Source organism: Bidens hawaiensis, unplaced genomic scaffold (genome assembly GCF_021521415.1).
Source record: "Bidens hawaiensis isolate Kalapana, Puna unplaced genomic scaffold, B.hawaiensis_p1.1 tig00035046_1, whole genome shotgun sequence".
Taxonomy (NCBI): domain Eukaryota; kingdom Viridiplantae; phylum Streptophyta; class Magnoliopsida; order Asterales; family Asteraceae; genus Bidens; species Bidens hawaiensis.
In genome coordinates, this window is record NW_027496087.1 from 12,237 (window position 1) to 27,682 (window position 15,446).

At 35.0% G+C, this 15,446-nt stretch overlaps 1 protein-coding gene and 1 pseudogene across 2 annotated transcripts; both read left to right on the plus strand.

Annotated features, from left to right (window-relative positions):
* Positions 1-2,000: 2,000 nt before the first annotated feature.
* Positions 2,001-4,490, plus strand: LOC143586922 (pentatricopeptide repeat-containing protein At1g09410, mitochondrial pseudogene; annotated as a pseudogene). Its single transcript, XR_013144784.1, has 2 exons — positions 2,001-2,074; positions 2,112-4,490. The product of XR_013144784.1 is annotated as a pentatricopeptide repeat-containing protein At1g09410, mitochondrial pseudogene (transcript).
* A 2,721-nt stretch (positions 4,491-7,211) lies between these two features.
* LOC143586923 (cyclin-dependent kinase E-1-like) lies at positions 7,212-15,159 on the plus strand. Its single transcript, XM_077068365.1, has 16 exons — positions 7,212-7,600; positions 8,229-8,339; positions 9,938-10,041; positions 10,120-10,162; positions 10,232-10,330; positions 10,415-10,484; positions 10,563-10,657; positions 10,732-10,765; positions 11,362-11,446; positions 11,545-11,622; positions 12,430-12,477; positions 13,038-13,070; positions 13,177-13,285; positions 14,024-14,254; positions 14,920-14,983; positions 15,130-15,159. Exons 1-15 carry the CDS (start codon positions 7,370-7,372, stop codon positions 14,980-14,982), a joined length of 1,434 nt encoding a protein of 477 aa, XP_076924480.1. The 5' UTR covers positions 7,212-7,369; the 3' UTR covers position 14,983; positions 15,130-15,159.
* The last annotated feature ends 287 nt before the right edge of the window (positions 15,160-15,446 follow it).

Sequence of the window (15,446 nt, forward strand, 5' to 3'; positions counted from 1 at the left end):
TAGGGTTTGTTCACGAGCCAGACCAAGCTCGGGCTTGACTCATTTTTGAAACTGACTTGAAAGTTTGGTCTCGGCTCGGTTTTGAAACTTGCCTGGAAATTTGAGCTTGGGCTCGGTTCGGTCTGTAAAAGAAATTTTAAAAATATATTTCAATTTACAATTTAATAGTTCAAAAAAAATACATTTCAAGTCTAGCTTATAATAACTATACAAAACATAGTCCTGGTTTGGTAGTCTCTTAGTAATTCCATTAATAATTCCATTAAGAGACTACCTCTGAATCGACAAGAGATAGAGTGTTTTTGGTTACATCGTTAAATGTCTTATTGAGCCTCTTAATGGCTACGTTTCAGAGACATGTTGTATGATTCAGAGATTACAATAAGACATCTTATTAATTCAATACTATATTGCCAAACATGAATAAGTGGTTTACAAAAGTTTGCCCTTCGGTAGCATACGACTAGAGATCTTGATCATGAACACATTTGTCACTGCGGAGCTTTTCGTAAACCATAACAAAATGGAAATGTTAGTATATTAGTGTAATCGAGGCTATGAAAATGTGTGTAAGACAAGCAATTTATCACACAAAAGCAGGTTCCATCATATGCTACGAGGCGTAGCGTACGATGGTTCAGTGTTAACCATATAATGTAAGGACAGAGCATCTTAGTGTAGGCAACCATGTTCAACGAACTGGTGTAGCCTATGCTACCCTCTGTGTTGCACACTAAATCTTTAATTTCCAGTCTGTTTTTGACCCGTTAACAAATAACCTATTAAAAGGACAAGTTCTGATCCCAACAACATCAACATACAAACATATGAACCTCTTCTTACTCGCTTCTAAAGACATCCGAGCACATAAATTTGAATAATTATGCCGATTTTCGACCAAAATTGTTGATGTTATAATTAGGCCATTACACCATATCTAACTCATCTGGCATGATACGAACACAATTACATAAAAGCTCCAATTTTGCACATGATCCCTACAGTTTCAAGTTACTAGAGCCTTGGACTTATAATCAAATTGATGCCCACTTATTCATACGCAACAATGAAACATAGAAGGTTTTATATGCTAAATTGCATCACAATTTAATAATGGTGGATTCTTTATTTTAAACAACAAATGTTACACCACTTATTATTTTATGTAGCCCGGGTGTGGGACATTGATACGGATCCCTATGATCCACCCAACTATCAGATCCATGTTCTTCCAATGTTTTGTTAATCATATCCACGTTTAGTTGCATATGTTATTTAAGTTCATTATTTATGTTATTTTCTAATTCCTATAAGTAGTAAACCTATCCTTCTATTTTCTTGCATTATCTACATATTTGTAAGCCTTTAAAAAAGGCATGTTTGGTGTTTAATGGAGGACTTGAAAATTGATCAAAAAAGTCTCTTTACAATTATTGTTTTTTTATTTTAGAAGGGGATTAGCCAATCTCGAACTTGGCTCTATCAAACATCCTACTCTAACTTCCTCGACAAATAGGGCAACGAGAGACTCAAAGATTGGGCAGATCAAAATGTTCAGTTTGCATTCCTCTACGAACCACTGTTCTCAGCCCAACCAGAAGAAGGTTTACAAGGCTTCTAAAGCAAAATAAAAAATAAAAAAGCAAAGCACCAAGAAGACACACAGGTTCGCATATCTGTGATTGTTCTATAATTATTAACACATCTTGCAAATATAACGGCCATGGATTCTCGCGCAGGGAACCCATTAGTCCATTACTGCACTTCAAGCGGCGAATGGAACCTTTTTCTAGGAAGTCCATACCTCGTTTTATTTCAAAATAATAAAACATCGAGGAAGACTGTTCAACAACAACACGGACTACATAAAACTCCAAGTGAGATTCAACCACAACCTGAGAGTTGGGTCTTTACATATATACTCTAAATATAAGGGTTTAATTAATAATTAAAACAACACGAACTAAATATAAAATTCATAAGTTTGGCTCGAATCCATAGACACATTTAGCTAAACTAGTCGTATTCGTGTCCACCTGTTGAGTTCACGGGTTGACCTGTTTAACCCGTTAATGTATTACTGAGTTCGGATAGTCAAACTTTCCAAAGAGACTCATCATCCACAATGCGTAGTATTATTCTGTTGTTCAGACGTCCCTACTGCTCAAATGTTGCCGCCAATTCCCAGATTACACGCTATGGACGCCTTGGTCAAACAGACACTGCTCGTCAAATCTTTGATCGATTACAAGACAAGAACATTGTGTCATGGAACTCAATGGTTGCCTGTTACTTCAACAACCACCAACCCAATGAAGCCCGCCAGCTGTTCGACGAAATGCCTGAACGAACCACGGTTTCTTGGAACGGTCTGGTTTCTGGGTATGTCAAGAATAGGATGTTAAAGGAAGCCCGGTGTGTGTTCGATAAAATGCCCGACAGAAACGTTGTTTCCTGGACCGCAATGATCCGAGGCTACGTCGAAGAGGGTTTGGTCTCAGAAGCGGAGTCGTTGTTCTGGCGGATGCCCGAAAGAAACGTGGTGTCGTGGACGGTCATGTTGGGTGGGCTTATTCAAGACAATCAAATAGACAAGGCTCGAAATCTTTTTGATGCGATGCCGGTAAAAGACGTGGTTGCGAAAACCAGTATGGTTGGTGGGTACTGTCAGACGGGTCGTTTGAACGAAGCGCGTCAAATGTTTGATGAAATGAATGATAAGAATGTGATCACTTGGACCACCATGATTTCTGGGTATGCCCAGAACAACCGTGTTGATGTTGCAAGGAAACTGTTTGAGGTGATGCCAAATAAAAACGAGGTGTCGTGGACGGCAATGTTGATGGGATACACGCAGAGTGGAAGAATGGATGAAGCTATGGAGCTTTTTAAAGCCACGCCTTACAAGTCTGTGGTTTCGTGCAATGCCATGATACTCGGGTTGGGCCAGAATGGTGATGTCGTTAAAGCAAGAAAGATATTCGATCAGATGAGAGAGAAGGACGTTGGAACATGGAGTGCAATGATCAAGACGTATGAACGAAAAGGGTTTGAACTAGAAGCCTTGAGTTTGTTTTCGTTGATGCAAACACAAGGAGTCAAACCGAATTTCCCTTCTTTGATCAGTTTCCTTTCGGTATGTTCCAGTTTGGCCAGTCTTGATCATGGTAGACAAATTCATGGTCAATTAGTCAAAGCTTTGTTTGATGCTGACGTGTATGTCGGTTCTGTATTAATCACAATGTATGTAAAGTGTGGCGATTTGTCTAAAGCGAAACGCGTATTCGAACGATCTCCCACGAAAGATATAGTTATGTGGAATTCCATCATTACAGGGTACGCACAACACGGTTTAGCAGAAGAAGCTTTGGAAATCTTTCAAAAACTATCCTGTTCTAACATTCGACCAGATGATGTCACCTTCATTGGAGTTCTCTCAGCTTGCAGCTACACTGGAAAGATTAACGAGGGGCGTGAAATATTCGAGTCAATGAAGTCAAAGTATCAGGTTGACCCGAAAACCGTTCACTACGCTTGCATGGTGGATCTGCTGGGTCGAGGTGGTCGGTTAGAAGAGGCAATGGAGTTAATCAATAGCATGCCAATGGAAGCAGATGCTATCATATGGGGATCGTTAATGGGCGCTTGTCGAACCCATATGAATCTTGAGATGGCTGAGGTGGCAGCCAAGAAGCTTTTGCAGCTGGAGCCTTGGAACGCAGGCCCATACGTGTTGCTGTCAAACATTTATGCATCAAAAGGTAAATGGGGCGCGGTTGCAGAGCTAAGGAGATCAATGAGAGCACATGATGTAAAGAAATCACCTGGATGCAGTTGGATAGTGATAGAGAATGAAGTGCATATGTTTAGAGGCGGGGAGAATGGGCCCCACCGTGAGCAACAGTTGATAATGGGGATGTTGGAATACTTAAGCGGGTTGTTGAAAGAAGCCGGTTATTGTCCTGATGAGAGTTTTGTGTTGCATGATGTGGAGGATGAGGAGAAGGTGCATAGTTTGGGGTATCATAGTGAGAAACTAGCTGTGGCTTATGGGCTGGTGAAGGTGCCACAAGGGATACCCGTTAGGGTGATGAAGAATCTGAGGGTTTGTGGGGATTGTCATTCGGCTATTAAGTTGATATCGCGGGTGATGGGTCGGGAGATTGTTTTGAGGGATGCGAATCGGTTCCATCATTTTAAAGATGGGTTATGTTCCTGCAGGGATTACTGGTAACACATGATGAGGTTGGATTGTTTCATTTTTGGTTGCATTTAGTTGGGTTAACATGTTAAATAGGTAGGAAATATTTATTGTTGGGGTGCACAGTTTTGGGTATTTTAAGACATTCTAATTGTTGTTATTTGTATATTAAAGTGCTCTTTATTACTTATTATCGACTATTTATTTTATCATTTTTTTGGAACGACGTTAAAAAAAAACAAAACACTTCTAGCAAGAAGCTGAAGTAATTCCTTCGACAATCAAGTTCGATTTGTCACAACGCACAAGTTCTAAAAATTGTTCATATTGAATGGCGACTTGCAAATATCAAAACTCATATACTCGTTGAACTACAAACTCGTAAACGCCAAACCCAGGAAATCATAAAATAATACTTCAAAGTTAAAACCATAAATTCAAAAAGCATGTATGTGGTTGACAATACGTCCTTCAAAAAATCAAGTAGTTTTTCAGCGAAAGTGGTATTAATTATCAGAAACTTAAATCAATCGTAATTTTTAACTTTACCATTTGTTTTCAGTTAATCCCTTGTTAATGTTGGTTTTTAATTGATAACTTGCAAATATGCAAATCATGTTTAGTAAATAACATTAACATTTTTGGTTCTGTTATGACTTTTGGTTGTCAATTAACCATTGTCTTTATAAAAAGAAAAGAAGAATTATGTGAAAATGTTATTGTAAAAACATTCTTTATTATTTTAATGCATACATCGATCTTTATCAGTGATGGATCTCATGTATAACATTTAACATGTGTACTAGGATTGAACTTGGAGTTGCTGATTTTTGCCATCATTGTTTGTGTTTTTACTGGTACCACCTGGTAGTGTCTTTGCTCCGGCACAAAAACAAGAACACAACATACACAAAGCTGGATGATGTCGTGGGCAACCGATCCCTTTACATTCCCAGTCATGGTGGCACCCACAACGGGCACGCGTTGTTTGAGGAAAGTTCATAATACCTGGAACAGGTAAAAGAAATGAAAAATATTCTACAAAATACACCAGAAGAAAAATGAACATACGTAACAATGGGTCGTTGATTACCTGAAGTAAAGATCAATAGCATAAGGAAGATTGCCATTTTCAATGGAACTTAATTCTATTATAACTGTATGAAGGTTCTACTTCTTTCTACCTTGTATATATAATATATGAAATACCAACATTTAATTTTCATTGTTGTTAGTTATATATTGAAGTGCAAAAAGACATGGTACCTTAATTTGCAATTAGTATCTTTTATAATACAGCTCACATGCATATCTAATTCACGTAATACATATAATATATGAAAAAAAATAACATTTAATTTTAATTATGGTTAGTATATATTAAAGTGTAAATGTTATTTTGTAGTTAGTATCTTTTATAATACTGACTCATACGCCTATCTAATCTATATAATATATGAAATATCAACATTTAATTCTCATTGTTGTTAGTTACATTGAAGTGCAAAAAGACATCGTGTTTGAATTTGTAATTAGTTTTTTTTTTCTTTCTTTTTTTACCCTTGATCTGAAAATGAGAGGACCATTCACACACTAAGATATCATCAGACTAAATGTCTTTAGTCTCAAATAATATTTATTTTAATAAATGCTATTGTTAAGTGCAAGTTATATAGCATTTAAATTATATTTTAATAGTTACATTTACTACTATTAGATTAATATACTAGCAAATAGTATTTAGTCTAGCAAAGTTAATGTGTTGGAATCGGCTTTGTTTACAAGGGGGTTCTAAAAAAAAGATTAACGATTAACAAGTGGATGTAGTAAGTAATAACATTATATTATCCAAGGGGTTTTTAGCATGCCAGACGCCAGTATCAAAGTGTTAATAAGGTTTTGTATTGTGAGTGAGAGTGTATGAGTTGTTAAAAGACATGGCATTATATTAGATGAATTTACCATTTCTTTTTATCTAATAATGTGACATGATTAGATTCTATCATGTAAATAAATACATTATTTCAAAAATTTCTGTTTCGTTAGAAAAAAAAAGCTAGTTTGAAAAGCTGAGATGACTCAATTTACAAGTGAGCCAAAGTAAGCTTGCTCATTTGTTTAGTGTTGAGTCAAACTCAAAGTTTAAGGTTTATAAATTGACATAATTTAAAAACAATTGCTTTAAAAAATAAAAAAATGAAAGTTTCTTTCCAACAAATTCTTTTTTCAGGTTAAATATGTCGTGTTCGTGTCATATTTAAGCCATCAACTCGTAGATCGTTGTTCTTAATACTCATAAGGGCACTGGGGTGTTCCTCTAAAATACCTTAACTCCGCCAATCATGCGCTACCATCTCGCTTTTCCATCAACTACCTTAACCCCACATTTTATTTGTTACCCTTTTCAACTAAATAATCTTATTCTTTTGATAATATACTTTTGCTTTACTCATTTAACAACAAAGGGTTTAGGGTTGTGTGTGTGTGGTGGTGGGGGGGGGGGGGGGGGTGACCATGCCAAGTAGCATCAATGGCACACTGCCGCCAATGACCACCAACACTGGAAAAGCTTGTAAAACATAAGAAATAAGAAACGAAAAGCATACATAAACGTGTTTCACCATGCACGTCTGTTGGGTCTGTTAATGCACAAAAATTAAACCGAAACGTAAAGCACAACCCAACCATTAGACGAGAAAAATAAAGGTAAAAAACTTTAAACCGCATACGCAAGTTGAGGAGTGTTAACTCAAATTTTTTTGATCAAAACGTAAAATGAAATAGCCATTCTCCTCTTCCTTAAACGGCTTTATATTAAGCATCAAACTATTTCACCAAATTATCGACAACTATAACCCGTGAGGGCCACCCACAAAACCTACCCGAATGCGTAGCGACAATATAGTCACTCGTCTAAACCTACTTTGAAAGAGAGGGTTCTTGAAGACGGCACTACCTTCTCATATAACACATCATCTTTGGTTACATATATAACATACACTTAAAAATATCACCTACCCAAAATAACGTAACAATAACAATAACAATATTCTTCTTCCCATCTATTGATTGTCTGTCTGCAAACAAAACCATTAGCCCGCGAAACCAGCCCTAAACCAATCAAATCAAATTAGGGATTTTCAATTTCTGCTAGATTCTGGCACAATAATGAGCAACAGAGGCAATAATAATAATAATAATAGTAACACCAATAATTCCCCTAATCGGCCGGAGTGGTTGCAGCAGTACGATCTCATCGGTAAAATCGGCGAAGGAACTTACGGACTCGTGTTCTTAGCCAAAATCAAGTCCAATCGGAGCAAATGTATCGCCATCAAGAAATTCAAGCAGTCCAAAGACGGCGATGGCGTTTCGCCCACTGCAATTCGAGAAATCATGGTCAATTTCCCCTTATTACTACTACTACTATTATTATTATTATTAATTTCGTATTGCGTGTGTTGATTTGTTTATACACTTATTGAGTTAGGTTTTGTTTTTTTCTTTCTAATACTTTCCAGATTAGTGTTTTTTATTAGAATTTATATCGGAATGTCACGGCAATAAGCATGTCGCACCTGTAATTGTAGAAAAAAACTAGTATTGTATTTGGCTTGGCTTGTGCGTTTTGTCATGTGTTGCGAGAGCTCGGTTTTGAATAAAGTTTATATTGAAAGTTATAAAATTTATGCTGATACGTAGATGAAATGGTGTATTCGGAATTTTGTAAAACATTATATTTTAAAAGTTAAAAAGAGATGAAAAATTATGCTCGAAATTAGTTATAATATTAAAATAAAATAAAAATAATTACGAGTTTATGATAAAGGTAGTCAAAGTTGCTTTTTGAGTTGTCCATGCTTCTTCATGTTTTGTAGTATTTTACTATTTGTGAAATCACCTCAATCCAAAGTTTACAAATTGTTGTTATATTAGTTAGTGTGGATGCCCAATGAAACAGTAGTCTGTAAATGTAACCAGATCTATTCTTTCATGTTTTGATGAACATGCTACAATGTGAATGCAGCTGCTTAGGGAAATATCACATGAGAACATGGTGAAGTTGGTGAATGTGCACATCAATCATATAGATATGTCTCTATATCTGGCTTTCAGTTATGCTGAGCATGACCTCTATGTGAGCTTTTATATACCTACTTATCTTACTGCCTTATTTTCGGTAATTTGTGTTTAAGTATTGTATATATTCTGATTGCTATCATACATCTATCTCTTGAGTGATTATGTATGTAATGGCACCAACTATTCAACCTTTTTTTACTAAGGCAGCCATATATGCGTATTTAAGAGCAATAGACGACAAAACGATATTCATTGATTGTAAAAGAGAAATCATTGTATTACAACAAGTTAAGTTACCGTTTATAGTATTGAACCTGAGTCACCTGACTCTATATATACATTTAACCCCCCCCCCCCCCCCCTTTTCTCTCTGTTTTCCCTGTAGGTTGAGCATATATATTGATCAGACATGATAGTTACTTATATAATTAATTCAATTCCCATGTAACGTTTTTGTCAAGATATCTGACAAATTAGTTCTAACACAAGGAGTTATAGTTGTTCCATTCTTTTGTCCTTTTATGGAATACCAAATCATTCATTATTACATATTTACATTGCAATTTTATTGGTTTTTACCGAACAAAACGAATTTACAAAGTAGGTTTCAAACCTATATATGATCACAAGTGAATCTTACCAGGGGTGTAAATGAGCCAAGCCACTCGTGAGCCTATTATTTATGTAATTTGAATGTAATATATTAGTATTTATTAGTATTTTCAAATATATATAAAATAGTTAATAAATAGGAAACTAGCCGAGCTCGAGCTTAAAAAATTACCCATGGGCCGAGTTTGAAATTTAGAAATAGAGCTCAAAACGAGCTGAGCTGAGCTCAAGCTATTTATAAGTTAAACTAGCCGAGCTGGAGCCTAGTGGAGCTCAGGCTCGGCTTGGCTTGGCTTGTTTACACCCTAGACTTCTTACCATAGCCTATGTTCAGACTCCACACTAAACAAGCTCATATCAGGACTGATAAGAATTGAAGTTTGATTTTATTTAATAGTACATAAGAAAACATAGAAATTTGATTTGATCTCTAACTCTATATTTACATTCTAACGTATTAAAATACGTTATAGGCCAACCAATTATGATTTTGGTCTCATTTATATCAATTCCAGCCAAACACATGTTGAATGATGATAAGGCCTTTAATAGTGTTGAAAAGACTCTTAATTTGATGAGATGTCAAGTTGTTTTAGGTAAAATTGTTCATTTTTCTCATCAAGCATTTTTTTGGATGGAATTGGTATAAATGAATTCATGTACGTATAAATACCAAGTCCTGCCTTGGAGCCGTGGGTCTCTCTGGAAGCAGCCTCTCTATCCGCCTACATCACACTCTTCCCAGACCCTACCAATAGCTTTTGCTATTTGTGGGATTTACTGTGTACGGCTGTTGTTGTTTATAAATACCAAGTTCTATAAAATAGTTTCAACATATAATTGGTCTTTGTGAAAAATTGAATACTTGGTGGCCAACACATATATGTAATAAAATGGATGCTGCAAAAATTTTGTTTTTTAGCCATAGTAAAAAGTATGACCTAATTGCGTTGGATAAACTTATGGCGATTTCTACTACTGTCACATTAACTGCTTGACATCTAACTAGTTCGTTTTCTTTTTTGTGTGTGAAAACATTAGGAAATTATTAGGCATCACAGGGACAAAGTCAACCAAGCGATCAACCAATACACAGTGAAGTCAATATTATGGCAGTTACTTAATGGACTGAATTATCTTCACAGGTAAACAAAACTTTTGAGTCTGTTCAATATGCATAATCTCCATAGATAAAGCACTTACATTTAATAAAATAAATGCAGCAATTGGATTATGCATCGTGACCTTAAACCCTCAAATATTTTGGTAAGAATGTGTGTATATTGTCACCACTGATATATTATTTCTAACTGTTTAATTTAATGGAGAAATTAGGTTATGGGTGATGGAGAAGAACAAGGGATTGTAAAAATAGCTGATTTTGGACTTGCTAGAATATATCAGGCACCACTAAAACTGTTGTCTGATAACGGGGTAAGATTTGAAATAGACTTATTTTTCAATTTTATTTGTAATATCTAGTTCTAATATGGTGCTCTGTGTGAATATTATTTGCAGGTTGTTGTAACCATATGGTATCGTGCACCAGAGTTGCTTCTTGGGGCAAAGCACTATACTAGTGCTGTTGGTATGGAACATTGCTGCAGTTTCTAAGTTACTGGCTTTATGATATTTATGATGCATATTTTGGTATGATTATTATTAGATATGTGGGCTGTTGGCTGTATATTTGCGGAGCTTCTGACGTTGAAGCCATTATTCCAAGGACAGGAAGTAAAGGCCACACCAAATCCTTTCCAGGTGACAAAACATACCTATGCTCACTAGAATTTATCAATATCGTGTTTTCCTAATAGGGGTTGTTGCTTCTTCAGCTTGATCAACTTGACAAAATTTTCAAGGTATTAGGTAAGGAAAAAGATGAATTTGTAAATTGTACAACCCACTAAAGCGTTTCAAAGTTCTGAATCCAAATTTGGACAAGATGTCATTCTGCATATGCTCACTTATGGTTTGGAAAACAGGGTTTTCATGGTTCGGTTTACGGTTAGGAACCTGCCGGGTAAACTGACCCGGACGAAATAGTAATAAAGTTATTTTTTTAATAATCTATGTAATTTTAATAAAAATAAAATAGTTATTTCACGTATAAGAATCTAACAATTATAATACGTTAAAGTTATTAGTTTAACCGATTTCGCACTATATTATTAATACTGAAACAATAAAGTGTGTCGTCTTTTTTTTTTCTAGATGTGTATTACTAAATTTTGAAGATCTAATGGTATGATCCCGTAAAACGGGGCAAACCGCCAAAACTGAACCATTTTGGCTGGTTCGGTACTTGCGGTTCAGCCCAGAATTTCTGTCAAAACCGGCCAAACTGAACTGTGAACATCCCTACTTTATTTGATTTGGATGATGGTTTTATTGACCCATACCTCTTCTTTTGATAGTTTCTCTTTTTTGTATTTGTATATACTGAACTGCAATCATAATTTCAGGTCATCCAATGGTAGACAAGTGGCCAACACTTGCTAACCTTCCACATTGGCAGTCAGATCAGCAGCATATTCAAGGGCACAAATAGTATGTTCCTCCTTATCTATTGTTTTCATGAATTAGTGAATAATATTATTTATTGTGATCACCATCTTACACGTGTCATGTATCTATGTTTCTTACAGTGACAGTCCTGGTCTTTACAGTGTTGTTCATCTCTCTCCAAAAAATCCTGCATATGATCTTCTCTGTAAAATGTTGGAGTATGTGACATCTCTCAAAATTAATGATATTTCTATTTAATGAAATATGCATCATGTTATATTAAAATGTGTATTCTATTAACACCTTGTTAATATGCATTTGCCAAATGATTGCAAACTAGAGGCAATTTGTAATTTTTGTTTACACGCATAAACATTACTAAAACTTTACAGTAACTTCTCAATCAATCAATCAATCAATCATACCCAGTGGGGTCCCACCCATAGCAAGCTATAAGTAGGGTCTGGGGAGGGTGGGATGTAGGCACACCGTACCTCTATCCAGATGGGGTAGAGAGGTGGCTTCCAGGGAGACCCTCGGCTCTAAAAAAATATGTTTGAGGGGATATAGGAGGAAATTAAAGTTTAACAATAATATAATTAGTAATAGCCCGGAATAAAATTAGAACTACTAATAAATAAAACTATATAATATATGACATTAAAATAGCATAATGGTGTGCGACCAAGATAAGGTAAACAGTAGCTCCTTTAATAATTCATATCGCCCTAGAAAATCTTAGCTTTAATTCTACGTCTCCAAGAACTCCTATCCTCAACCATGTCCCCTGAAAGGTTTAGGTCTGCCAGATCCTGCCTAATCCTCTCCTCCCAAGTCAATCTAGGTCGGCCTCTACCCCTTTACAGTAACTTCTGTCTCAGTTTATTTTTTGTTGACATTTTTTTATTATATTGTGTACTTTCATTTTAACATGTTTGTGTGCTTTAAATGCATACCTTATTTATTCAGTTAATCTTTCTTTTCAAATATGTTTACTATTCTTTATGTCTATTATTATGTTGCAGATATGATCCCCGGAAACGTATAACAGCAGCGCAAGCTCTTGAACACGAGTGAGCCCCCTCTCTTCCTCTGTGTGTGTGTGTGCGCGCGCGCGTGAAAAGGGACCATAACTTTTTGATTCACTAAATATGTAACTTTGATACATAGTTTTTATATGTGAAATAATTATATTTTGTCTTGGTCTCGTATCTACAAAATTGTGTATCAAAGGAAAAAAGTTGTGCATTTAGTTCACATTCCATGAATCCACAAAATGTAAAATTATGAATTAAAGTTACAAAGTTAGTGAAATCAATACCTTGCCACAGCTTCTCGCCATACGCGGATCCTACTTGATGAAATTTTGACCTCAGGTCACTTGATGAAATTTAAAGGCAGTGGTACCTTAATAATTAATGTAAAAAACAGGTGTCATTTAACTTATTTATCTTGATAAAGATACTAAATTACTATTAAGTTAATTTATTTATAACTGTGCTCAATTTAAAAAAAAAATACTTTCTTTTTATTTTTGTTTTTGCTGTTAGTTTGTGTTTCTTACCCGGTAAATTTGATTGGGGCATCATTATTACTTTTTTCTTTTTTAAATCTGACAACTTCTTATATGCAGGTATTTTCGTATGGAACCATTACCAGGACGCAAGTAAAATTTCTTCCTTTTAATAACTTTCTTTTTATATATCCGTGGAGGCCAACAGTTTCATAGTTCGGTAGCTGTCATGTTAATGCATATTTATTTAATTGATCAGTTCACTGGTATCACCTCAACCTGGGGAGAAAGTCGTAAATTATCCCATTCGTCCAGTCGACACCAATACAGATTTTGAGGGCACAGCAAGTCTTCAGCCTGCTCAACAGGTATGCTTATATGACGTTTCTTTCTTGTGACACATAATAATACAATATTAATCAGTTGCAATGCATTTGCTTGTTAACCAGAATATAAGACTACATTGCCCATCATTCTATTTTGTTGACTTGCTTGATCATGCATTAATAACTATTTAACTTCTTTTCAAAGCATTTTTTTTTCTTTTTTTTGTAGAAAGTTAAATTTAAATATATGATCACATTAGATAGTTGTCTTATGTATCACATTTAAAGCAATAGGTACAGGTGTTTATGCGGTTATCGCAGTTGTCTCTTTCATCTTGGAAAGAATGAACCTTTTTTTTAAAAAAAGAAAAAGATATTTATATGCACTAAAGATAAATATGTACTCTTTAAATGGGCATTCTGTCATGTCAGAAAAACATTTTTCCAGTTATTCTTGCAACAAAGTTTATTCTAAACAAATAGGTATTTAGACCAAATGTTTTAAGCGTTATTCTTGTTTATATATAGCATTTGGGATACGTGTATCAAGAATGGCTGTTAAATTAATAGCTACATTGAGCAGCGTCAGAAACTCATAATATGTTAGGCTTTAGCAATTACAGGGTTAGTCACCATTAGAGTTTGGCTCATTTAGGATTAGGGTTTCATATTTTCTCTATTTAAACAATGGTAGATTGTAGCATTTTATTATTTCAATAATCTCTGTTCAACTTCACAAGCATAGAAAAGAGTGAATATGTTATGTGTTTTATTTATTAGGCGTCAAGAAACCAAATGTCAGGGGGTGCACATGTAATGGCGAGTAGAAACGTTGGACGTCCGGTCCATATGGTTGGTGGGATGAGGATGCAACAACAACAGCAGCAGCAAAATATGACCGCCTATAATCTCGCCTCACAGGCGGCTATGGGCAGTGGTGGTGCAATGAACCCCTCGAATATTCCTATGCAGCGGGGTGTTGCTGCCCAACCCCACCAACAACAGCAGCAGGTTTTATTAATATTTCAAAAAAAGTCATATGTCTTCGGTTTTAAGAGGCTGGAATAATATTATTGAATTCAACTTGATACAATAGAGGAGAACCTCATACATATAGGAAATAAACTAGAAACCTTAAAACCTAAACTTGGCTCGTGGGCTTAACATAACTAAGGATTAGTTTCATATATGTCATTACAAACGTGAAAATTTTCATACATATCCAATCAAAACTGAAAATATCGTTCATACCTTAATGACCATTCTACCCCTTTCCATTAAATTTGTTTAAACATTTCTTATTTGAATTTTGATCAACATCAATGATATTTTGTTTAAACCTATTGTCTATGGGTAAAAAAAAAGTTAATTTAAAAATGGCTAAAAAATCAAAAGAAGCTAAAATGGGTAAATAATTTTTTTTTGAAGTTTATGGCCATTTTTGAGATTTTAAAGTTTTAGAAAAATAAGGGTGGTCATTTATTACGTTTTTTTTAGTGAAATGAGTGTACTTGATATATTAACTAGTTTATATGGGGCATATATGATATTTAAGTTTTGTACGGGTATGCATGATATTTTCAAAGTTTATGCGTGTATATATGAAATTGCCCTCACTAATTTTATGCAATCTTGTTATGGATTATTATTTATTTTATGTTTACTTATGAAACCAGTTAAGAAGGAAGGATGGAATGGGTATGCCTGGATATCCACAACAGAAATCAAGGCGTTTTTAAGGTATTTTTTTCTTACAATTTATTTCTATCACTATATTGTTGTGGCTGAGATGAAGTTTAAGCAAAAAAATTGTCCAATTCTGCATGTATCCTTGTAAAATGGTAAAAAGAATGTTTCTTATTGGTGTTGGACTGTTTGTTATGCAGGGAATATGAAATCTATCAAGTGACTTGACTTTATCTTGTATAATGCAAGACTGCATATTATTTATAAACATACTGTTGTCATGTTATTTATAAGGATACTGTTGTAAATTCCTCACCCATTTTTTCGGGTTCGCTATTTAAAAGCATTAGCCGTCATCTTTTTTTTTTTTGTTTTTGTTAGCATTCTACATTTTACAAAGTATTAAAATGCTTTAAAAGCTCATCCATTTATGGCTTAAAACATGCCACATCAGCACCACGTCTTCATTGGGTTTCCGATGCTTACATTGTTTACGTTGGGGTGGTTTCCACTTTCC